Source organism: Zalophus californianus, chromosome 17 (genome assembly GCF_009762305.2).
Source record: "Zalophus californianus isolate mZalCal1 chromosome 17, mZalCal1.pri.v2, whole genome shotgun sequence".
Classification (NCBI taxonomy): Eukaryota; Metazoa; Chordata; class Mammalia; order Carnivora; family Otariidae; genus Zalophus; species Zalophus californianus.
This window is the reverse complement of record NC_045611.1, coordinates 34,950,034-34,976,639: the sequence shown is the minus strand read 5'-3', so window position 1 is coordinate 34,976,639 and position 26,606 is coordinate 34,950,034. Positions and strand designations below refer to the sequence as shown.

General features: G+C 37.8%; 1 protein-coding gene across 1 annotated transcript in view; it reads left to right on the top strand.

The window, feature by feature from the left end:
• LONP2 (lon peptidase 2, peroxisomal) overlaps positions 1-26,606 on the top strand; it is a 114,544-nt gene that overhangs the window by 41,695 nt on the left and 46,243 nt on the right. The window contains exons 8-9 of the mRNA XM_027617236.2: positions 178-319; positions 26,059-26,209. Coding sequence (XP_027473037.1) covers positions 178-319; positions 26,059-26,209 — 293 coding nt within the window. The remainder of the gene's footprint in view (positions 1-177; positions 320-26,058; positions 26,210-26,606) is intronic.

Sequence of the window (26,606 nt, the reverse complement as noted above, 5' to 3'; positions counted from 1 at the left end):
ATAAAAATTAGATCTGTTAACTTTTGGTCGTATCATAGAGCTTTTTAAATATATAGTACCTCCTTGCTATATTACTGTGATAACTAAATGACTTTTTCCCAGTCCTAAATTTTTATTTCTAAGTAATACCGCTCTTGCGTCCTGACGTCTTGTTAACTTGATGCTTGCTTTCTATAGGCGCACCTATGTTGGCAGTATGCCTGGACGTATAATCAATGGCTTGAAGACTGTTGGAGTTAACAATCCAGTGTTCCTATTAGATGAGGTTGACAAACTAGGAAAAAGTCTACAGGGCGATCCCGCAGCAGCTCTGCTTGAGGTAAGATTTAGAAACTTCCCTGTCTTTGATCATACCTGAAGAGTATGGATGAGAGCAGATAATTGTATTCAGTAGCATATACATTGGTGTGGGTTTAGTCATGGGAAAAAGTGTGATACAGACTAAAACCTGAAGCAAATTAATATTTAAGTTAAAATGTCTTTGAGATTTCTTCTTTCTTTCTCTAATAATCCCCATTTCTTTTTTCTTTTTTGTTTTTATCAAATACTTGAAATTTTATATGTGGTTTTTTTTTTTTTTTAGAGACCAGTAGTTCTATAAGGTTATTACAAAAAACAGGAAACAAGTCTTCTTTTCCCTGGGGTTCCCCATGTCTCCTTCTACTTGTTGACCTCTTTAACTTTTAGTTTAATCAACTGTCCGTTCTCAAAATAACATGACTATATTACTGCTATTTTTTTTTTTTAAGATTTTATTTATTTGAGAGAGAGCGAGAGAGAGCATGAGCTGGGGGAGAGGGAGAAGCAGACTGCCGAGCAGGGAGCCCGATGCGGGGCTCGATCCCAGGACCCCGGGATCACGACCCGAGCCGAAGGCACACGCTTAACAACTGAGTCACCCAGGCACCCCTGCTGCTTCTTGATTATACAGTTTCTGGCATTATCTGTTGATTCTTCTGTATAAGAGATGAGGATTTCTTTTGCTTTCTTCCCTCCAACCCCACTATGTCGTTTTTTATACCCCCAATCTCCCAGTCTAAATTGTATCCTGATTTTGTTGTCACTGTCAGATACTTAAATTATTATAAGTATGTAAGTGCTTTTCACAGCTGAGCTATATGGTAAATTATGATCACTTTTCTTTTCCTGTCCTCCTTTTGTTTTGCTGCACATTTAAAAAAAAAAATCTTTGTAGAGCTAATAGTTGTCTTGTTTCTTCTGCTTACTTCCAGCAGTTGTCTAAGTCTCCTTTCAAGACGAGTAGACACTGTGGGGCGCCTGGGTGGCACAGTTGGTTAAGTGTCCAACTTTTTTTTTTTTTAAAGATTTTATTTATTTGAGAGAGAGAGAGAATGAGAGAGAGAGAGCACACGAGATGGGGGAGGGTCAGAGGGAGAAGCAGACTCCCTGCTGAGCAGGGAGCCCAATGCGGGACTCGATCCCGGGACTCCAGGATCATGACCTGAGCCGAAGGCAGTCGCTTAACCAACTGAGCCACCCAGGCTCCCCAAGTGTCCAACTCTTGATTTCAGTTCAGGTCATGGTCTCAGGGGGATGAGATCAAGCCCTGCATCAGGCTCCACGCTCAGTGCAGAGTTTGCTTTGAGTTTCTCTCTCCTTCTCCCTCTGCCCCTCCCCCCCGCTCCCACGTGTACACTCTCTCTCAAATAAATCTTAAAAAAAAAAAAAAAAACTTGCAGACACTTTAAGCATTTGTCAGTTTGATCTCCTTCACACCACCAGCTTGAGCTAGTTGTTGTCCACATCGGGTACCTAGCTGTCTTGCTAGGATCTCCCTTTACCTCCCACCGTTTTGGATTTCCTGTTTCCTATATTCCATGCCTTCCTCATTCTTGCTTTATTCTCTCATTTTCTTGGTGTTAATCTACCAGTAGATTCCTGGGAAAGCTTGCATGGGTGGGTTAGAGTTTGCATATCTGAAAGTGTCTTTATGTTTCCTTATTCTTGATTGGTAGCTTGCATTCTGGTTGGACATAATTTTCCTGCAGTATTTTGAAGACATTGCTCCATTGTTTTCCAGTTTCCTGTGTTGCTGTTGATTAGACCAAGGCTATCAGATCCTGTCTTTTGTGACTTGTTTTATTCTCTGAAAACTTTAAGGATCCGCTCTTTATCCCAGTGTTCTGAAATTTTACAGTAATCTGCCTTGGCATGGGTCTCTCTCTCTCTCTCTCTCTCTTTTTTTTTCATTTTTGCTGATGCTTTGAAGATTCTTTGAATTGGAAAATCCTGTCCTTTATTTCTTTAAAATTTTCTTGAATTTTAATGATCTTTTTTTCTTCATTTTTTGGGAATTCCTATTAATTGGATGTGAGATCTTTAATTTTCTTATCTTTTCTATTATTCATCCTTTTTGTGTTTTTTGCTATACTTTTTATGAAAACTTCCTTAACTTTATCTATTAATCCTTCTGTGAGTTTATTATTTCAAAGACCTTTTTCTTAATTTCTCTGCTTGTTCTTTTTATAGTATCTTTCTCATTACATAAGTGTAATATATCCTCTTTGTGAGAAAGATACTAATAGATATTTTTTCCTTTTCTTTAAGCTGCTTCAATCTACTTGTTACATATTTTTTCCTCTGTCTTTTTTATTAGAGTCGTCCGTTAGATATCTGGTCATTTTTGTTTGTTCATATTTAATAGTGAGGAACAGAAATGCTGATTGGCAGCTGTGCATCTAAGGAGGGTTTATTGACTGAGTTTCACAATAGGGTTGGCTGGGCTGTTTGATTGAGGAAGGTCTTAGGTCAGTAACTTCAGTCTTTTGAGGCTGGTCAAATTTCTCAGAGAGGACTCCTTAAGTCCCTTGCCTTTAGAATGAAGGCTGGTCTGCTGGCTTCCTGGGAACCAAGCAAGAGGGGGAGACAGGGAGGGTGGCAACTTGCACTGCATTCAGCATCCCAGATGTATGCATTCACCTGAACTGTTGTTTTCAGTAGAGTACATACTCTACTCAGCTGTGCCCCAGGGTCACTTGGGCAGGGAATGACTATTTTATTTTATGTTCTTAGGAAAATAAACCAGTATTTTGCTTGGATGGGGGAAGGGATCTGGGACCTGACTGCTTCATTAACTTACTTTAACCAGTCCTCATTTTACTAGCCCTGCCCCCCCAGTGCTTACTGTGGTTTAAAGAAAATACTAATATTTAAACTGATTTATAAAATTGAGGGAAAACTTGCTTTGTGAAAGTTTTTTTCCTTGTTTATTTCCTTGCTTTGAGTTTCCTCTGACTACCTGTTCCTTTTCTGTTTTTGTAATCTTAGAACAGGATGACCCTGGGACATATTACAGACATAGTCTTGTAAGCAGGGAGACCATACATTCTGGTTTGCCTGGGACAGTCCCATTTTATGCCTAATTATCAATTGCATTCTCTTTTAGTCTCAGAAGTGGGTCCTGTTTGGACAATAAAAAGTACAGTTGTTGTACTTAAAAGCCACAGAACTTGGAGATAAGAGTTTCATTTGGTTTTGCCTGTTTTTACTGTAAGACAGTTCTGACTCAGCAACTTGTTTACTCACCAGTACTACGAACAATAAAATAGTGAACATTATTGAAGAGTTTAGTGGCTTCTTAGATGATAGCTTTATTTGACTTTCAGTTTAATTTACATTGGGGCATTTTTCAGATGATCTGACAGATTTTCTCATTAGACAGTTATAGTTACCCTGTTGAAAAGCATTTGAGAATAATCCCTGATACTTCAGTTTCTCAGCATACTCTGTGGGAGTTCTGAAACAAATCCATGAAAGACAGCTTCACAAGTGGTAGGAGATGATTAAGCCCCCCTGTCTGTTTGTTGTACAGTATATTTTAGGTCTTCATCTAGTGCTTTGTAGCGATTGAGTAACATTTGTTGAATTGAATTGATGTTTGGTAACAAGCAGCTGGTGTGGTGATATTTTCTTGCCTGGTAGAAGTTGGTATTCACTTTTTTGGCAATTGATTTATTAATATTCCAAATAAAAGTATTAAAGCCTCTAATGATATCTCAAAGTAAATGCTACCTGGGGCCACATACTTATCACTGTAGTTTAGTTGTAAGTAGCATCAGTTCCTTATAGACTGGGGTTCTGTAGAGTGAATCTAATACATATACATAAGAAATGAGTGTCTTGGTACCTGACTTCCTTCTCCCTCCCACCTGCTCCAGTCCTGGGTAAAAAACCTCTTACCCCTCACGGGTTGTTGAAACAATTAAATGATATATATGTAAAAGCGGTCTGGAAACTGTAAAGTACTCTACAGATGTTATTTTAATTTAATGTCCACTGACATTTCTTCTTTGTCCATTTTGAAAACCACTTGCTATTTCTATCACCTTTAGACCCACCTAAATGAAAAAAAGGACAAATTACTCAACACCTTATATTTAAAGTAGAATATTAGCGTCTGGCATATCCAAGAGTATGGCTTTTTATCCTTCCACATAGAAAGCCTACTTTTTAATGAAATGACTTCTAGATATCATTTATAAAATACACTCGTACAAGATTATTTTATAGCTATTTTATAGTAGAACAATATATTAGATATAAAGAACATAGTAGTAGGTATAGAGTCGTTACTCCAAGTAAACTAAAGAATATACTTATTCTGCCTATAGATTCTCCTCACCTTCATATTTATTCACAAAGGAGATGCCTATTTATCCAGTTACTGTTGTCAACAAAGGAATATTAACTCAAAATTTAGAGAGCCTCTTTTGAAAATTTATTGGAAGAATATAAAAACAGATTCAACTAATTGATTAAAAAATGCTGGTAGACAGTAGAACTTGGATAAGTCTGTTGTTAAATAGTAATAAAATGTCATCTTTTTATGTAATTACTAAACTCAAGAAAATTATAGAATTCTTATCAGGTAGATGCAATCATATTTATAATTGATGCAAGATTCAGACTTTGTTATAAAACATAAGAGCACTTCTGAAATACATTGGGCTAACAAAATGCATAGATACTTTACCAATTTTCTATATAAGCAATATTTACAGTTCTGAATAATATATGGTATCCCCAAAGTAGAAAAGTCAATAATACAAACATAGTAAACTTTTTTTTAACTGAAGTTCTTATTTAATTAGAATTAGATCCTTTTAGTAATTAGATCAAGTTGTGTATATTTACTACTTGGATACAACAGACATAGGATCGTCTAATCTAAGCTCTACAACTATTGTCAAAGAATGTCAAAGGAGAGGGATTTGGGAATCATCTAATCCAGCTCCATCCTTTTATTAATGAAAAATCTGAGGTTCTGGATGTTACCTTAATTTTTTATCTCCTCACAGGCTGTATTTACAGTATAAATTCTAAGATCCAGCAGAGTAAAAAAAATGCCTTAAATACTGATGTTATAAGAGAGGTGTAAGTGAAGACACATTTTTTTCCCCTTTCATTTCTTTTCTAGCTCTGATTAAGGGGAATACTGCAATTGAATGATCAAACTAAGCTACAGTAGGGAAACTAGGACCTGCTAATCATTACTTTTCAATGCTGGCAAACCCTGTCACCAGCACCCAAGGCATACGTGCAAGTTACACAAAATGTCTTTATGTCTTTGTTACCACTTCTCTTTTTACACCCTATTCCCATTTTTTATCTTCTTTCCCCTATTACCTACTCACTCCTCCCCAGCACACACACATGAACAAGGTGCCACCTGACTGTCCACTGCCCTCCAGACCTTAGCTATATTCTCAACCAAAATTGCTGTGTCTCATTTCTACCCTATTTAGCACTCCCATTATTAGAGTTTGGTAGTGATTAGATTGTGTGGCTAAATTTACATGAAAATTAATTTTGGAGTGGGATGAGGGAATTATTGTTATGAACTTGTGACTAGATAATCTTCAAGACTTTCTTTTTCTCTCCCGCCATCCTCAGGGATGCTGTATGAGGGGACCATTAAAAAACCTGTGGCCCAAATCCTGGCTGTGTGTCTTGGCAAGGACCCACCACTGGATTCAATAGTAAAATAAGAAAAGGAAAGGAAAAAAACACCTGAGAGAAGTAGAGACAGTAAATTGTTGAGAAATAGTAATTTGACTAATAAATTAAGAAATAATGATGACTTGGGGTTAGTCTTTGTATCCCAGGTGTTCAGGAGCAAGCACTTTTAAAAATATCCTGTTCCTTTGGGGAAATATTTTTCAGTATTTAATAGATTATATATTCTTATTTTTTATATGAAGAATAGGCAGTATTTACAAAATTTAGAGGACCCTCTTTTATATTGATGATTCTCTTTTGCCAGAAATAAATGAAAAACTTTGAATGTTCTACAGAATGTATGATCAGCTTTGGGCAATTTAAGTCACAAATAGAAATAGGCATTCAGAGTGTGATATAAACTGACTGCCACTAATTAAACCGAAGCATCAGGCCCTATTTAAAAATTATGATTTAAATATATTTTACTTACTTTTTTACAGTAGTGAGGTATAATTATAGAAAGTGGGTATATTTAAAATGTACAGTTTGATTAATTTTGATATGTGTGTAAATCATGAAATCATAAGTATAATCAAGGTATTAAACATAGACGTTCCACTTCTGAAACAAAAAATTCACCACAGGGCATCAGCAGTAGATTAGAACTGGTAAAACAATCAGTGGATTTGAAGATCAATTGATAGAGATTATGCAGTCTGAAGAATAGGAAAACAAAATGACTAATATGAACAGGGAAATGTAGGATACTGTTAAGCAAAACAATCTATGTGTAACTGGACAGGACAGGGAAATGGGAGCAGGAAAAATTTTTGAGGGAATAATGGATGAAAACTTACCAAATTTGATGAAAAACATAAATCTACACATTTGTGGAGCTCAGTGAATTTCCATGTAGGATAAGCACAGAGAAATCCATAGATAAATAAGGTAAAAATCCTAAAAGACGAAAGAGAAAACTGAAAACAGCAAGAGAAAAACAACTGGTGTATCAATTAACATTTTGCTAAACATTTGGATTTTTCAAGTGTTTGGCTATTACAGATAAAGCTACTGTGAATACTCATGTACAAGTCTTGAATGGACCTCTACTTCTATTTTTCTTTGATAAATACCTAGGAGTGGATGGCTTGGTGAAAAGGTGGGTGTTTTATTAGTATTTCATATAATCCACTTTCAGTTTACTTTTTGATACCACCTGGAAGTCTTTAATATTCAGTAGGCTTTTTTGAATTATTGTCTAACTTGTGTTGGGCCTCTTTTGTCATCTTATTGTTCAGCTGCTTTTTGTCCCTCTTTTTGAGGAGTCCTAGTTATTTCCTTTGAATTATGTTATTAAGTGTATGGACAGTTTGTTAGTTCAGAAGGCATGTATCCTGTTTTTTATACCACTTGTGATACTTTTAAGTTAAAAATCACACATCTCAATTTCTCTGATTATCAATACCATACATGAAATAGGATATATTTTCCCTCCCTTTATTATATCAAAATTAGGTAATCTACCACATCCTCATCTTACTACCTGGTTACTTTAAGTGATTTCATTTATTACATTTTCTTTATCAGAACCCATTTTCAATTTTTATATTATTTACTTTTTTAAATTAACAGCCCTCCTCCCCCACCCCCCCACCCTTTTTTTTTTTTTTTAGCAGTTTTAGGTTTACAGCACAATTGAGCGGAAAGTACCCAGAGTCCCATATAACTTCTTATCCTCCCTCCCCCAGTTTTCCCTTTTATTAACATGTTGCATTAGTGTGGTACATTTGTCACAGTTGATGAGCCAATATTAAATATGTTGTTTCAACTGGAGTTCATAGTTTACATCAGGGCTCACTTTGTGTTGTACATTCTGCGGGTTTTGATAAGTGTATAATGACATGTATCTACCGTTACAGGATCATACAGAATAGTTTCATTGCCCTAAAAATCCCATGTGTTCCATCTGTTCATTCCTACCACCCCCAAACCTCTAGCAATCACTGCTCTTCTTACTGTCTCCATAGTTTTGCCTTTTCCAGAATGTCATATAGTTGGAATTCTACAGTCCGTAGTCTGTTCACTTCGTAATATGCATTTAAGATTTTTCCTTTTTTTCTTTTTTTTGGTGGCTTGGTAGTTCATTTTTTCTTACCACTGAATAATATTCCACTGTATAGACGTACCATGGTTTATCCATTTATCTATTGAAGGACAGCTTAGTTACTTCTAGGTTTTGTCAGTTATGAATAAAGCCACTGTAAACATTTGTGTGCAGGTTTTTGTGTGGATATAAGTTTTCAGCTCACTTGGGTAAATACCAGGGAGTACAATTGCTGGACCACAAGGTAAGAGCATGTTTAATTTTGTAAGAAATTATCAAACTGTCTTCCAGAGTGGCTGTACCATTTGCATGCCCACCAGCAATGAATGACAGTTTCTGTTGCTCCACATCCTCACCAACATTTGGTGTATGCAGTGTATTGGATTTTGTTTCATAGGTATGCAGTAGTATCGCATTGTTTTGTATTCTTTTTTGTAAATGTATTTGCCACCTTTGTTTTTTTAATAACAGATTGTTTATTGAGACATAATTCATATACCAGAAGATTCCACCCCTTTGAGTATACAATTCTGTGGTTTTTTTAATATATTCATTGCTCATGTACCCATTAATAGCCACTCTCCATCCCCCCTCCCACAAGCACCTGGCAACCACTAATTTCTTACCCTCCCTCCCCCAGTTTTCCCTTTTATTAACATCTTGCATTAGTGTGATACATTTGCTACATATTCAGTAGTTGACGGACATTTGGGTTGTTCCCACCCTTGGTGGTGATGTGTAATGCTGCTATAATCATTCATGTACAAGGTTGTATATAGACATAGGTTTTCAGTTCTCTTGGGTTTTCAGTTCTCCAGGAATGGAGTTGCTGGATCATATGGAAATTCTGTATTTTACATTTTTGAGAAACTTACAAACTATTTTTCCAAAGTTGCTGCATCATTTTAGTATTTCACTAACAATGTAAGAGAGTTGTAATTTCGCTTTATACACATTGACACTTGTTACTGTCTCTCATTTTTATTTTAGCCGTCCATTTGCTTTAGTAGATGTGAAGCCATAGCTTATTGTGGTTTTGATTACTTCCCTAATTACTAATAACATTGGGCATCTTTTCATGTGTTTTTTGGTCATTTGTATATCTTTTTTATAGAACTATCTTTTCAAATCCTTTCCCATTTTTAACTGGGTTATTGGGCTTTTTCTCGTTAAGTTCTTTACATATATTCTCAATACAAGTCCCTTCTCAGGTACATGATTTGAAATATTTCCATCAGTTTTTGTGGGCTTTCTTTTCACTTTTTGATGGTGTTCTTTAAAGCACCAAAATTTTTTATTTTGATAAAGTCTAATTTATTTTTTTCTTTTATCATTTGTGATTTTGGAGTTATATCTAAGAAACCATCAAGGTCATGAGAATTCTTACATTTTCTTCTTAGAGTTTTACAGTTCTGGTTCTTATATTTAGGTCTACAATTCATTTTGATCTATGTTTGTATGTGATATAAGACATAGGGATCCAACTTCATTCTTTTGCATGTGGATATCTAGTTGTCCCAAGCACCACTTATTAAAGACTTTTCTTATTCTGTGGAATGGTGTTGTTACCCTTGTTGAAAAATCAATTGACTGTAAATACATGGGATTTATTTCTGGACTCCCAGCTCTATTCCATTGATCTATATTTCCAACCTTATGCCAAGTACCACATAATCTTTAATTTTGTAGGTTTTGAAATCAGGAAGTGTGACTCCTCCGGATTTTTTCTTCTTTTTCAAGACTGTTAGCCATTCTGGGTCCTTCCTATTTCCGTATGAATTTTAGGATCAGTTTGTCACTTTCTACAAAAAAGGCAACTAGGATTTTGATAGGGATTACTTTGAATCTGTAGATCATTTTAGGGAGTATTGCCATAGTAATAATAGTAATTCTTCCTGTCCATGAAAATAGGAGTCTTTCTGTTTATTTAAGTCTTCCTTTTTTATTTTATTTATTTTATTTTTATTTTATTTCAACGTTTTGTGGTATTTTTTTATTTTTTTTTTGTTTAAATTCAATTAATTAACATCTTGTGTATTATTAGTTTCAGAGGTAGAGTTCAGTGATTCATCAGTTGTATGTAACACCCGTTTTTCATTACATCATGTGCCCTCCTTAATGCCTGTCACCCGGTCACCCCATCCGCCCACCCCTGCCCTCCAGCAACCCTCAGTTTGTTTCCTGTGATTAAGAGTCTCTTATGGTTAGTCTCCCTTTCTGATTTCATCTTGTTTTATTTTTCCCTCCCTTCCCCTATGCTCCTCTGTTTTGTTTCTTAAAGTGGTTTTGAATATATGTCTTACAGTCCTTTTGTTAAACTTACATGTTTTATTCTTTTTTATACTATTGGAAATTGTTTTTTTCATTTCTTTTTCAAATTGTTCGTAGCTTGTGTAAAGACAGACAATTGATTTTTATATATTGGTCTTGTATCCTGTAAAGTTTCAGAACTTGTTTATTCTAGTAGTTTTTTCAGTGGATCCCTTAGGCTTTCCCATGTACAAGGTCATGTAATACACAAATACACATTTACTTTCCAGTTTGAATACCTGGATACATTTTTTTTCCTATTTGCCCTGGCTAGCACCTCCAGTATGATGTTGAATAGAAATGGCAAGATCTGTTCAGATTTTCTATTATTTCTTGATAGAATTGACTTTTGATAGTTTGTATCTTTCTAGGAATTTTTCCATTTCATTTAGGTTACTGAATTTGTTGGCATATAGTTGTTCATAGTATACGCATGTATTTTTTTTTCTAAAAGTTTGATAGTAATGTAGCTTGAGTCATTCCTGATTTTAGTAATTTGTGTGCTCTTCCTGCTTTCCTTAGTCAGTATGGCTGAATGTTTGTCAGTTTTGTTGAACTATTTTGATGTATTGATTTTCTCAGTTGTTTTTGTCTTCACTGTTTTGTTTATTTACTTTCTAATTTTCTTATATCCTTCCTTCGGCTTGCTTTGGGTTCAGTTTGCTATTCTTTTTCTACTTTCCTAAGGTGGAAAGTTAGGTTATTGATTTGAATTTTTTTAATATATGCTTTTACAGCCATGAATATTCTTATAAGCACCACTTTAGCTGCATCTCAAGTTTTAGTAAGTTACATTTTTGTTTTTATTCATCTCAAAATACTTTCCAGCTCTCCTTGTGATTTCTTTTTGACCCTTGGGCTATTTAGGGTTTAATTTCATGTTTTTGTGAATTTCCAGTTTTTTTCCTTATTCATTTCTGATTTCATCACATTGTGGCCAGAGATTGTACTTTGTATGATTTCAGTTCTTTGAAATTTAGGTGTTTATTTAATGGCCTTGCTTATGTCTGTCCTTGAGAATGTTCCATGTGCACTTGAGAAGAATGTGTATACTGCTGCTGTTGTTGGATGGATTGTTCTCTAGATGTTTGTTATATCTAATTGATTTATAGTATTGTTTAAATCTTCTATGTCCTTGTTGATCTTTTCCTAGTTGTATCTATTATTGGATATATAGAGATAAGACTTAGATATAGATTGTCTATATCCACATATAGATACCTAGATATATCCATGTAAAGAGATTTATTATAAGGAATCAGCTTATGCACTTATGGAGTCTGGAAATTCCAAAATCTGCAGTGTGGACTGGCAGGCTCAGGACCCAGGAGAACTGATGGGCAGATGAAGTTGAGAGGCAGTTTGCTGGAGAATTTTCTCTTGCTCAAGGAGGCCAGTCTTTTTGTTGCCCTTCCATAAGGTGGAGGGCAGTCTACCCAAAGTTCATTGATTTAATTGTTAATGTAATCCAAAAATACTCTCCAAATTGACATATAAAATTAAACATTATAAATAACATATAAAAACTTAGCTTCGATAAGCCCCCCTTCCCTCTGTCCTCCTTTATACAGCTATTGCCAAACAAAATATATCTCTATACACTGTAAGCCTGTCAACACAGTAATAATATACAGCTGATTCTCATTATTGCCATAGTTGTGTTCTGTAAAATTGCAGCAAATACTGAGTTAGTGAATACTGAATTATTGCTCCGAGGAGAAATAGGCTTGACAGCCAGTTTGTCAGTTGATCAGTGCATAACCTTGTTTTATTTGTGTTTCTGTTTAAAGTTGCCTTACTTGGGGCGCTTTGGTGGCTCAGTCATTAAGTGTCTGCCTTCGGCTCAGGTCATGATCCCAGGGTCCTGGGATTGAGCCCTGCATCAGGCTCCCTGCTCCGCGGGAAGCCTGCTTCTCCCTCTTCCACTCCCCCTGCTTGTGTTCCCTCTCTCACTGTGCCTCTCTCTCTGTCAAATAAATAAAATCTTTAAAAAAATAAATAAAGTTGCCTTACTTAATATATACTGCTTATTCATTAACATTGAACTCATGGCCATCAACACTATAACTCGTGCCTAAATGAAGCTTATATAACACGTGTATTTTGTCCATAAAGCTCGTCACAGTCTTGCACTTACAAACACTAGACAGCACTTAAGTACTGTTTTGGGGGGTCTTTTAAACAGCAAAATCACTAACGAAAAGCACAGAAGTGCAAAAACATGGCACTAAATAGGCTGCAAGGAGGATACTTGTTTAGAGTATGAGAACTATAACAAGAAGGCAGAGCATCATCTTGTTTGACCTCAACTGGGAACATCCACCATGGGCTATGTGTTTTCCTGTGTCTGCAAATGACTTACAGAAGCACCACAAGTATTAATTTTTGAGTTATAAATAAATTCTAGGCAAATTTGCAAATGCAGAAACCATGAATAATGAGAACCAATTGTAATTATTGCTTTATGAAGTCTTTTGAATCAGATAAGAGGTCAGAGTTAACAAAAAATATATTTGTACTGTCTTTATATTTACCAATGTAATTATTTTAACTAGTGTTCTTTGTTTCTTTGTGTAGATACAGCTTAGTGTCCTTTCACTTTATTTTTTTTTATTTTTTTTTTAAGATTTTTATTTGAGAGAGCGAGAAAGCACATGAGAGGGGGGAGGGTCAGAGGGAGAAGCAGACTCCCCGCCAAGCAGGGAGCGCAATGCGGGACTCGATCCCGGGACTCCAGGATCATGACCTGACCCGAAGGCAGTAGCTTAACCAGCTGAGCCACCCGGGCACCCCAGTGTCCTTTCACTTTAGCCTTTAGTATTTCTTGTAGTGTAGTCTGCTAGCTATAAATTCAGTGTTTTTTATCTGGGAATACCTTAATTTCTCCTTCATTTTTAAAGGATAGTTTTGTTGGATGTAAAATTCTTGGTTGACAGATTTTTTTTTTCTTTTAGCATTTTCAGTATTTCCTTTCCTGCTTTCTATCCCTCATGGTTTCTAAGGCAAAGTCGGCTGCTAATCTTATGGAGGTTTCCTTGTGTTTAATGAAAGCAGTATTTTCTTTCATTGCTTTCAAGAATCTGTCTTTGTCTTTGTCTTTTGACAGTTTGACTGTGATAGGTCTAGGTTTTAATCTCTGCATCTACTTCATTTTTGTTGAGCTGCGTAGATGTGTAGATTACTGGTTTTCATCAAATTGATAAGTCAATGTCTGTTATTTTTTCAGGTATTCTTTATGCCCCTTTCTCTTTCTCCTCTTTTTCTCGGACTGCCATTATGAGTATGTTGGCGATCTTTATAGTGTCTGATGGGTTTCTGAGGCACTGTTCATTTCTTTGACTTCCTTTTTCTTTCTGTTCATCAGACTGGACAGTCTCAGTTGACCTGTCCTCATTGATTCTTATTTCTGTCAGCTGAAATTGCTATTTACATTTAGCCCCTGTAGTGAATTTTTTGTTACTGTATTTTTCAACTCTCAGATTTCTGTTTGTGATTTGCTTTTTTTTTAATAATCCCTGGCTTTTTATTGGTATTTTCTCTTTGTTAAGACCTCATTCACATATTTTCCTATACTTTCCTATAATTCTTTAGGCATGATTTCCTTCAGCTTTTGCTTTTTAGTTTCAGTAAAATACACATAAAACTTGCCATCTTCACCATTTTTAAGTGTACACTTCAGTAGCATTAGGTATATTCACATTACTGTGTTTGGGGAAGGGACTTTTGGGGAGTTCTAATCCTATTCTGCCCCCTCCCATAGTTTTTGCTAGGCTTTTCACAGCTATCTGATGCCATGATCCCAAGAATAAAGTGTCACATCATGGCTACTTCCATTTCCAGTCGGACTGTGTAGGTAGGAATTATAATCCTAGGATGGATGTAGAAAAACCTTTGAATGAGAAGAGAGAAAAAACACCTCTAGCTGTTCTTGAAAACAGCTCCTGTTTGTGGATGAGTTGGTCCATGGAAGCCTTGGCTCTGTAAAGTTCAGGGAAAAAGCAGAGGTTTGATGGTTATAAAATTCTCACTATGGGGCATGTGGATGGCTGTCAGTTAAGCGTCTACCTTTCTCACAGGTCATGATCCTGGGATTCTGGGGCTCCCAGCTCAGCAGAGAGTCTGCTTGTCCCTCTCTGCTGCTCCCCGCGCCCCCGCGTGTGCACACTCTCTCTCTCTAAAATCAATAAATAAAATCTTTTTTAAAAAAAAGTTCTTACTGTGATTTTTATTTCTCCAAGGACTCACCAGTTTTCCTTAAGGTGTCATCTGACTAGTGATTACTAGAAATTCTTTTTATCTGGCTATTGATCAGTGTTTCTGCACTTGATCCTAGCCAAAAGGCCAAGAAGTCATTGATCAGTGTTTCTGATTTTTTTTATTATATTATGTGAGTCACAATACATTACAGCATTAGTTTTTGATGTAGTGTTCCACGATTCATTGTTTGCGTATAACACCCAGTGCTCCATTCAGTACGTGCCCTCCTTAATACCCATCACCAGGCTAACCCATCCCCCCACCCCCTCCCCTCTACATATTCTTTTCTGTTTTCCTAAGAAAAAGGCAGAGGCAAGCAAATTGGACATCACTGGTTTTCTCTTCTTATAACTGAGATGTCCTGTAATGCATTTTTTAAAAGACTTCATTCATACTTCAGAATCATTCATTTATTAATTTCCCTACTTTCCTCAAACCCCATTCTTTTAATTTTTTTATCCTTAAAATTTTTTATTGTTATGTTAATCACCGTACATTACATCATTAGTTTTTGTTGTAGTGTTCCATGATTCATTGTTTGTGCATAACACCCAGTGCTCCATTCAGTACGTGCCCTCCTTAATACCCATCACCAGGCTAACCCATCCCTCCACCCCCCTCCCCTCTAGAAACTTCAGGTTGTTTTCAGAGTCCATCATCTCCATGGTTCGTCTCCCCCTCCGATTCTCCCCATTCATTCTTCCCCTCCTAGCTTCTTTTTTTTTTTTTAGCATATATTACATTATTTGTTTCAGAGGTACAGATCTGTGATTCAACAGTCTTGCACAATTCACAGCGCACACCATAGCACATACCCTCCCCAGTGTCTATCACCCAGCCACCCCATCCCTCCCACCCCACTACCACTCCAGCAACCCTCAGTTTGTCTCCTGAGACTAAGAATTCCTCATATCAGTGAGATCATATGATACATATCTTTCTCTGATTGACTTATTTCACTAAGCATAACACTCTCCAGTTCCATCCACGTCGTTGCAAATGGCAAGATCTCATTCCTTTTGATGGCTACGTAATATTCCATTGTATATATATACCACATCCTCATTATCCATTCATCTGTCGATGCACATCTTGGCTCTTTCCACAGTTTGGCTGTTGTGGACAGATGACAAATAGACTCAAAATGATTGAAAGACCTAAACATGAGAAAGGAGTCTATCAAAATCCTAAAGGAGAACACAGGCAGCAACCTCTCCGACCTCAGCCGCAGCAACTTCTTTCCTAGAAACATTGCCAAAGACAAGGGAAGCAAGGGCAAAAATGAACTATTGGGACTTCGTCAAGATAAAAAGCTTTTGTACAGCAAAAGAAACAATCCGCAAAACCAAAAGACAACCGACAAAATGGGAGAAGATATCTGCAAATGACATATCAGATAAAGGGCTCGTTTCCAAAATCTATAAAAAACTTATCAAACTCAACACCCAAAGAACAAATAATCCAATCAAGAAATGGGCAGAAGACATGAACAGACATTTTTCCAAAGAAGACATCCAAATGGCCAACAGACCACATGAAAAGTGGATGGTATTTTGATGGGGATTGCATTAAATGTGTAGATTGCTCTAGGTAGCATTGACATCTTCACAATGTTTGTTCTTCCAATCCATGAGCATGGAACGTTTTTCCATTTTTTTGTGTCTTCCTCGATTTCTTCCGTGACTATTGTATAGTTTTCTGAGTACAGATCCTTTGCTTCTTTGGTTAGATTTATTCCTAGGTATCTTATGTTTTTGGGTGCAATTGTAAATGGGATCGACTCCTTAATTTCTCTCTCTTCTGTCTTGTTGTTGGTGTATAGGAATGCCACTGATTTCTGTGCATTGACTTTACATCCTGCCACTTTACTGAATTCCTATATGAGTTCTAGCAGTTTTGGGGTGCAGTCCTTTGGGTTTTCCACATAAAGTATCAAATCATCTGCAAAGAGCAAGAGTTTGACTTCCTCTTTGCCGATTCGGAGGCCTTTGATTTCTTTCTGTTGTCTGATTGCTGTGCCTAGGACTTCTACTACTATGTTGAATAGCAGTGGTGAGAGTGGACATCCCTGCTGCGTTCCTGACCTCATGGAGAAGCTCTCAGTTTTTCCCCATTGAGAATGATATTCGCTGTAGGTTTTTCATAGATGGCTTTTATGATATTGAGGTATGTACCCTCTATCCCTATACTCTGAAGAGTTTTGATCAAGAAAGGATGCTATACTTGTCAAATGCTTTTTCTGCATCTATTGAGAGGATCATATGATTCTTGTTCTTTCTTTTGTTAATGTATATCACGTTGATTGATTTGCGGGTGTTAAACCGGCCTTGCAGCCCAGGGATAAATCCCACTTGGTCGTGGTGAATAATCCTTTTAATGTACTGTTGGATCCTATTGGCTAGTATTTTGGTGAGAATTTTTACATCCATGTTCATCAAGGTTATTGGTCGGTAATTCTCCTTTTTGATGGGGTCTTCGTCTGGTTTGGGGATCAAGGGAATGGTGGCCTCATAAAATGAGTTTGGAAGTTTTCCTTCCATTTCTAGTTTTTGGAACACTTTCAGGAGAATAGGTATGAATTCTTCTTTAAATGTTTGCTAGAATTCCCCTGGAAAGCCATCTGGCCCTGGGCTTTTGTTCGTTGGAAGATTTTTGATGACTCCTTCAATTTCCTTAGTGGTTATAGGTCTGTTCATGTTTTCTATTTCTTCCTGGTTCAATTTTGGTAGTTGATACATCTCTAGGAATGCACCCATTTCTTCCAGGTTATCTAATTTGCTGGCATAGAGTTGCTCATAATACGTTCTTATAATTGTATTTCTTTGGTGTTGGTTGTGATCTCTCCTCTTTCATTCATGATTTTGTTGATTTGGGTCATTTCTCTTTTCTTTCTGATAAGTCTGGCCAGGGCTTTATCAATCTTGTTAATTCTTTCAAAGAACCAGCTCCTCGTTTCGTTGATCTGTTCTACTGTTCTTTTGGTTTCTAGTTCATTGATTTCTGCTCTGATCTTTATTATTTCTCTTCTCCTGCTGGGTTTAGGCTTTATTTGCTGTTCTTTCTCCAGCTCCTTTAGGTGTAGGGTTACGTTGTGTATTTGAGACCTTTCTTGTTTCTTGAGAAAGGCTTGTATTGCTATATACTTTCCTCTCAGGACTGCCTTTGCTGTATCCCAAAGATTTTGAACAGTTGTGTTTTCATTTTCATTGGTTTCCATGAATTTTTTTAATTCTTCTTTAATTTCCTGGTTGACCCATTCATTCCTTAGTAGGATGCTCTTTAGCCTCCATGTATTTGAGTTCTTTCCGACTTTCCTCTTGTGATTGAGTTCTAGTTTCAAAGCATTGTGGTCTGAAAATATGCAGGGAATTATCCCATTCTTTTGGTACCAGTTGAGACCTGATTTATGACCTAGGATGTGATCAATTCTGTACAGTGTTCCATGGGCACTAGAGAAGAATGTGTATTCTGTTGCTTTGGAATGGAATGTTCTGAATATGTCTGTGAAGTGCATTTGGTCCAGTGTGTCATTTAAAGTCTTTATTTCCTTGTTGATCTTTTGCTTAGATGATCTGTCCATTTCAGTCGGGGGGGTGTTAAAGTCCCCCACTATTATTGTATTGCTGTCAATGTGTTTCTTCGCTTTTCTTATTAATTGCCTTATATAATTGGCTGCTCCCATGTTTGGGGCATAGATATTTACAAATGTTAGATCTTCTTGTTAGATAGACCCTTTCAGTAGGATATAGTGTCCTTCCTCATCTCTTATTACAGTCTTTGGTTTAAAATCTAATTTGTCTGATATAAGAATTGCCACCCCAGCTTTCTTTTGGTGTCCATTAGCATGGTAAATGGTTTTCCACCCCCTCACTTTCAATCTGGGGGTGTCTTGGGTCTAAAATGAGTCTCTTGCAGACAGCATATTGATGGGTCTTTTTTTTTAATCCAATCTGATAGCCTGTGTCTTTTGATTGGGGCATTGAGCCCATTTACATTCAGGGTAACTATTGAAAGGTATGAATTTAGTGCCATTGTATTGCCTGTAAGGTGACTATTACTGTATATTGTTTCTGTTCCTTTCTGATCTGTGCTCCTTTTAGTCTCTCTCTTTTCTTAGAGGACCCCTTTCAATATTTCTTGGAGGGCTGGTTTTGTGTTTGCAAATTCCTTTAGTTTTTGTTTGTCCTGGAAGCTTTTTATCTCTCCTTCAATTTTCAATGAGAGCCTAGCTGGATATAGTATTCTTGGCTGCATATTTTTCTCGTTTAGTGCTCTGAAGATATCTTGCCAGTCCTTTCTGGCCTGCCAGGTCTCTGTGGATACGTCTTTTGCCAATCTAATATTTCTATCATTGTAGGTTACATATCTCTTCTCCTGAGCTGCTTTCAGGATTTTCTCTTTGTCTCTGAGATTCGTAAGTTTTACTATTAGATGTCGGGGTGTTGACCTGTTTTTATTGATTTTGAGAGGGATTCTCTGTGCCTCCTGGATTTTGATGCCTGTTTCCTTCCCCACATTAGGGAAGTTCTCTGCTATAATTTGCTCCAATATACCTTCTGCCCCTCTCTCTCTTTCTTCTTCTTCCTGGATCCCAATTATTCTAATGTTGTTTCATCTTATCGTATCTCTTATCTCTCGAATTCTGCCCTCGTGATCCTATAGTTGTTTCTCTCTTTCTCAGCCTCTTTATTTTCCATCATTTGGTCTTTTATATCGCTGATTCTCTCTTCTGCCTCATTTATCCTAGCAGTTAGTGCCCCCATTTTTTATTGCACCTCATTAATAGCCTTTTTGATTTCGACTTGGTTAGATTTTAGTTCTTTTATTTCTCCAGAAAGGGTTTCTCTAATAACTTCCACGCTTTTTTCAAGCCGAGCTAGTATCTTTAAAATCATGATTCTGAACTCTAGGTCCAACATCGTACTAATGTCCGTATTGAGTAGGTCCCTGGCTGAGTGTACTACCTCTTCTTCTTTTTTCTGAGGTGATTTTTTTCGTCTTGTCATTTTGTCCAGAGGAAAATAGATGAATGAGAGAACAAAATGCTGACAGGGTAACAACATCCCCAGCAAATATACTGTATACAAATCAGAAAAGACCTGAAACCAGGGGAAAAGAAAGGGAAAGAAAGAAAAAAGAAAGGGAAAAGAAAGAAAGAAAAAAAACAAAAAGAAAAAGATTAAAAACAAAAACAGAACAATACAAAAAAAACCGAATATGATTATATATGATCAGGCTAGTGCATAGATCAGTGCCACACACTAGATTTTGGGTGTATTTTGGTCTGTTAGAAAAAAGTGCCTCCTAAAATTTTAAAGGAAGAATTATATATGTACAAAATAAGGTTTGATACAATGAAGGGATGGAAGATGACTGTAAAGATGAAAATTATAAAAGATTTTATAAAACAAACTGATACGATAAGTTGTTTGAAAAAAGAAAGAAGAAGATTTAAAAAAAAAAAGGGAGAGAATGTGATCAGGCAGACTAGAAGCAAGCCATACACTAGTGATTTAGGGTATATTTTGATCTGTTTGAAGAAACTGTATCTCAAAATTTTAAAGAGAGGACAACTTCTATATATATGCCAAAAATAAGGGTAACTACTATGAAGGGATAAAATATGACTAAAAATGAAAAATAAAAAATGTTTTTTTTTTTAAAAAGGGATTGATAAGATGTTGACTGAAAAAGGGAAAAAGAGAAATTTAAAAAAAATTTTAAAAAATTAACTTTGAAAAACTAATGAGTCATGGTAAAAAAAGCCATGAATTCTATGTGCAGTATTCCCCTAGCGCTGGAGTTCTCCCGTTCTCCTTGATTGGTAAATTTGGTCTTGGCTTCCTGGCTGTTCGTGCTGATCTTCTGGGGGAGGGGCCTGTTGCGGTGGTTCCCAAATGTCTTTACTGGAGGCGGAATTGCCCCGCCCTTGTTGGTCCGGGCTAAGCAAGCTGCTCGGGTTTGCTCTCAGGAGCTTTTGTTCCCTGCAAGCTTTCCCTACAGCTTTGTAGGAAGACAGTGAAAATGGCAGCCTCCCAATCTCCACCCCAGAGGAGGCAAGAACTCGGGGCTCCACTCCTCAGTGCGCCCCCAGAGAAAAGCTGTCAGTCACTCCTGTCTCCCTGGTCTCCGGCCGCACTCCGTGCTCACCCGGCCTGTGACTGATCGTTTCTATCTCTGGCACCCGACCCTGTGTGGAGTCTCCAAACCCAGCAGATCCCTGCGGTGCGCTCCCGCGCCGCTCCTCCCGCGGAGGAAGGGGAGTCTCCCCGGTTCTGCCGCTTGTTGGGTCCCTGCTGGAGGAGCAGTGGCCGGACTGGGCCGCGGATCACAGTCTGTGGCATCCCCGAGCTTCGGCTCTGTCTCTGCAGCCGGCTTCCCTGCTCCGATACCTGGGAGCTCTGCCGCACTCAGGCACCCCTGGTCTTTCTGTGACCCCGAGGGTCCTGAGAGCACACTGTCCCATGAGGGTTCCACCCCCCACTTAGCCACTAGAGCGATGTCCCTCAGCGGAGCCAACTTCTAAAAGTTCCGATTTTGTGCTCTGCGGCTCTAGCACTTGCCAGAAGCGGCCGACGGAGGCCCCCTCCCCCGCCGTCTATCCTCCCGCATATGGCCTTGGATTCACTTCTCCGCACGTCCTACCTTCCAGAGAGTGGTTGCTTTTCTGTTCAGAGAGTTGTTGCTACTCTCCTCTTCAATCTCCTGTTGAGTTCGTAGGTGTTCAGAATGGTTTGATCCCTATTCAGCTGAATTCCTGAGACCAGACGAAATCCAGGTCTCCTACTCCTCCGCCATCTTGCTCCACCTCCTAAAATCTAATTTTTCTTATATAAGGATTGCTACCCCAGCTTTCTTTGGGGTCCGATAGCATGGTAAATGGTTTTCCACCCCCTCACTTTCTTTTTTTTTATTAAAGATTTTATTTATTTATTTGAGAGAGAGAATGAGATAGAGCATTAGAGGGGGGAGGGTCAGAGGGAGAAGCTGACTCCCAGCTGAGCAGCGAGCCTGATGCAGGACTCGATCCCGGGACTCCAGGATCATGACCTGAGCCGAAGGCAATCGCTTAACCAACTGAGCCACCCAGGCGCCCCCACCCCCTCACTTTCAATGTGGGGGTGTCTTTGGGTCTAAAATGAGTCTCTTGCAAACCGCATATCGATGGGTCTTGTTTTTTAATCCAATCTGATAGCCTGTGTCTTTGATTGAGGCATTTAGCCCATTTACATTCAGGGTAACTATTGAAAGATATGAATTTCATGCCATTGTTTTGCCTGTAAGGTGACTGTTACTGTATATTGTGTTCCTTTCTGGTCTATGCTGCTTTTAGGCTCTCTCTTTGCTTAGAGGACCCCTTTCAATGTTTCTTGTAGGGCTGGTTTCGTGTTTGCAAATTCCTTTAGTTTTTGTTTGTCCTGGAAGCTTTTTATCTCTCCTCTTTTCAGTGACAGCCTAGCTGGATATAGTATTCTTGGTTGCATATTTCTCTTGTTTAGTGCTCTGAATGTATCATGCCAGTCCTTTCTGGACTGCCAGGTCTCTGTGGATAGGTCCGTTGCCAATCTAATGTTTCTACCATTATAGGTTACGTATCTCTTCTTCCAAGCTGCTTTCAGGATTTTCTCTTTGTCTCTGAGACTCGTAAGTTTTACTCTTAGATGTCTGGGTGTTGACCTATTTTTATTGATTTTGAGAGGGGTTCTCTGTGCCTCCTGGATTTTGATATCTGTTTCCTTCCACAAATTAGGGAAGTTTTCTGTTATAATTTGCTCCAGTATACCTTCTGCCCCTCTCTTTCTTTCTTCTTCTTCTGGGATCCCAGTTATTCTATTGTTGTTTCGTCTTATGGTATTGCTTATCTGTCGAATTCTGCCCTTGTGATCCAGTAGTTGTTTCTCTCTCTTTTTCTCAGTTTCTTTATTTTCCATCATTTGGTCTTCTATATTGCTGATTCTGTCTTCTGCCTCATTTATCCTAGCAGTTAGTGCCCCCATTTTTTATTGCACCTCATTAATAGCCTTTTTGATTTCGACTCTGTTACATTTTAGTTATTTTATTTCTCCAGGAAGGGTTTCTCTGATAACCTCCATGCTTTTTTCAAGCCCAGCTAGTATCTTTAAAATCATGATTCTGAACCCTAGGTTCGACATCGTACTAATGTCCGTATTGAGTAGGTCCCTGGCAGTCGGTTCTACCTCTTGTTCTTTTTGTTGAGGTGATTTTTTCCGTCTTGTCATTTTGTCCAGAGGAGAATAGATGAATGAGAGAACAAAATGCTAACAGGGTAACAATGTCCCCAGAAAATATACTCTAAACAAATCAGAAAAGACCTGAAACCAGGGGAAAAGAAAGGGAAAGAAAGAAAAAAGAGGGAAAAAAAAGAAGAGGAAAAAGATAAAAACAAACAACAGAACAAAAAAAAACAGAATATGATCAAATATGATCAGGCTGGTGCATAGATCAGTGCCACACACTAGATTTTGGGTGTATTTTTGTCTGTTAGAAGAAAGTGCCTCCCAAAATTTTAAAGAAAGAAAGACATATATGTGCAAAATAAGGGTTGATACGATGAAGGGATGGAATATGACTGTAAAGATGAAAATTATAAAAAATTTTATAAAAGGAATTGACAAGTTGTTTGAAGAAAAAAGGAGGGAATTTAAAAAAAATAGAACGAAAAGGGGGCGAGAATGTGCTCAGGCAGGAGACTGAACAAAGCCATACACTGGAGATTTAGGCTATATTTTGATCTGTTAGAAGAAAGTGTATCTTAAAATTTTAAATAGAGAACAACTTATATACATATGCCAAAAATAAGGGTAACTAGTATGAAGGGATAGAATATGACTCTAAAAATGAAAAATGAAAATTTTTTTTAAAAAAGAGATTGATAAGATGTTGGTTGAAAATGGGAAAAAGAAAAATTCAAAAAAGAAACAGTTAAAAATAATTAACTTTGAAAGACTAAAGAATCATGGTAAAAAAGCCATGAATTCTATGTGCAGTTTACCCCTAGCACTGGAGTTCTGCTGTTCTCATTGGTAAACTTGGTCTTGGCTGGCTGTTCTTGCTGATCTTCTGGGGGAGGGGCCTGTTGCCGTGGTTCCCAAATGTCTTTGCAGAGGTGGAATTGCCCCGCCCTTGTGAGTCCGGGCTAAGCAATCCGCTTGTGTTTGCTCTCAGGAGCTTTTGTTCCCTGCAAGTTTCTGTGCAGCTTTGGAGGACCAGAGTGAAAATGGCGGCCTCCCACTCTTGCCCGGGAGGTGCCGAGAACTTGGGGCCCGGCTCCTCAGTGCACCCCCAGAGAAAAGCAGTCAGTCACTCCGTCTCCCCGGTCTCTGGCCGCACTCCGTGCTCACCCGGCCTGTGACGGAGCGTTTCTATCTCTGGCACCCAACCCCGTGTGGAGTCTCCAAACCCAGCAGATCCCTGTGGTGCACTCCCGCGCCGCTCCTCCCGGGGGAGGAAAGGGAGTCTCCCCGTCTCTGCCGCTTGTTGGGTCCCTGCTGGAGGAGCAATGGCCTGACTGTCACCGATCACAGTTTATGGCAACCCCGAGCTGAGAGGCCACTCCTCGTCTCCATCTCTGCAGCCAGCTTCCCCGCTCCGATACCTGGGAGCTCTGCCACACTCAGGCACCCCTGGCCTTTCTGTGACTCCGTGCCTCCTGAGACCACACTGTCCCAGCGAGGGTACCACACCCCCCCCCCCCCCCGCCTTAGCCACTGGAGCGACGTCCCTCAGCGGAGCCGACTTCTAAAAGTTCCGATTTTGTGCTCCGCGGCTCTATCACTTGCCAGCAGTGCCCGATGGAGGCCCCCTCCCGTGCCGTCTATCCTCCCGAATATGGCCTTGGATTCACTTCTCCGCACGTCCTACCTTCCAGAAAGTGGTTGCTTTTCTGTTCAGAGAGTTGTTGCTATTCTTTTCCTCGATCTCCTGTTGAGTTCGTAGGTGTTCAGAATGGTTTGATCCCTATCCAACTGAATTCCTGAGACTAGAGGAAATCCAGATCTCCTAGTCCTCTGCCATCTTGCTCCGCCCTCTTGTCTTTTAATTTTAAGAGAAAAAAATTACTTTGCTTGGACAGGTCTCACAGCCATTTCTAAAACTTATCCAACATGTGTTAGATTTAATTAGAGCCATTAAAGAATAGGTTTTTATTTAACTAGATAATGGATTCAACTAAGATTGCTCTATTTTCCATACATTGATTAACGGTTTTCAGATAATTGGTAGACAGTAAGATCACTCCTAACCAGTTCTGTACTGGACATAATTAGTATGGTCTTTGATTTCTCTAAAGTACCTTAGTTTTATAAGGTTAAACATTACTAAGTCTTGTGAAAATATAAATAGTAGAACTTTCTAGGAATTGTATTCTAGATAAACACTGAGTTTCCAATAATAATGAATGTTTACCAAATTCAGGATTCTCTGTATAGGGCTTTGAATTAAGACTAACTTGTACATATATTTAACAATAAGTAAAGCTCAGAAGGGGAATCAGAAGGAGGAAAAGCTGGTGCTGTGGTAAAATTATCATTGGTAAATATTTTAGTCCATTTACCTTCTTTCTGAATATGTGTATCAACCCTGTTTATATGTATATAATCTAGTATAAATGAAAGTGATAATATGTTAAAGGTTTAGGACATGTATAAGGCACCAAGGCCTATGCAGGCCTCTCACCATGAATGCCTGTGAGTTGGAGCATTTGATCAGTAACCTAAAGAAGATACATTCTCTCTTATCCGGTTGTTCAAAGTTTTAAGAATCTAATTGATAAATTATATAATTTTCCAAATAAAATATTTTAAGAGATACTGATATTTTGCTCATTAAAAACAACAGTTTTGTTCTAACGCATTTTTTAAAAGTGAATTTTTCCTTGTGCTATATCAGAATATAGTAGCATAGTAATTTTTACTAGTTTACTGTTGTTTGGAATTCTCCTTTCAGTTAAAGACTTTATAACCAGACTTACGGATAATGTTTGAGAAGTATACTGATTATCTTATGTCTCACCTAAGAATTTCAAAATAGTCTACACATTTACTTTATGTTCCCAAAGCCGTTAAGAGAGGATATGTTAGCAAGAGGAAAACTGGTTCTGTTAGATTGGTAACTTATTTATGACTACACAGTCAATCATTAGTAAATAGATTTAAGAACAGGGCTTGAAGGGATAATTTTTGCTTCTCTCTACTTTTATATATTTTGACATTGAACAATTTTAAGTATTTAGAACATGGGTAATGTAAAGAATGGTGCTCAGGTTTTGGTGTTATCCCTGTGTTTCTCAAGCTAACTATATTGATGAGAAATATCAACGTTGCTAGTACATCGTGTGTGTTTCATGTGTGTTTTAGCTTTCTATTGTAATTACTGAATTTGTTTAAATGTTTATTGTTCCCTCACAGGTGTTGGATCCTGAACAAAACCATAACTTCACAGATCATTATCTAAATGTGGCATTTGACCTTTCCCAAGTTCTTTTTATAGCTACTGCCAATACCACTGCGACTATTCCACCTGCCTTGTTGGACAGAATGGAGATCATTCAGGTCCCAGGTACCTGATTCATAAATAAAATCATTATTTGATAATTTTTTCCTTTCTGAGCAAAACCCTTTAAGTTGTGCTGTGGAAATTTGAGTAAAAAGTTGATTTGGCAGTGTATGATCTTCAAAGTTCTAAGTATCGTATAAACCAGCTTTTATGTAAATTTAAAGTCTGGAACAACAAAACTTTGTTTTAACTATGACATATAAGATTATGTGTATGTTCTGTAAAACATCAAGAATAAAATTTGCATAACAATTTCAGACTTAACTTTGTATTCATTAAAAAATTCTTAGCATTGGACATTCTTCTTTGAAACAATTTCTAAACTTATACATAAAAATCATTTCTTTTCAAAATGAGTGTCTAAAAACCAATAATAGATCTTTACATGGTCAATTTAGCT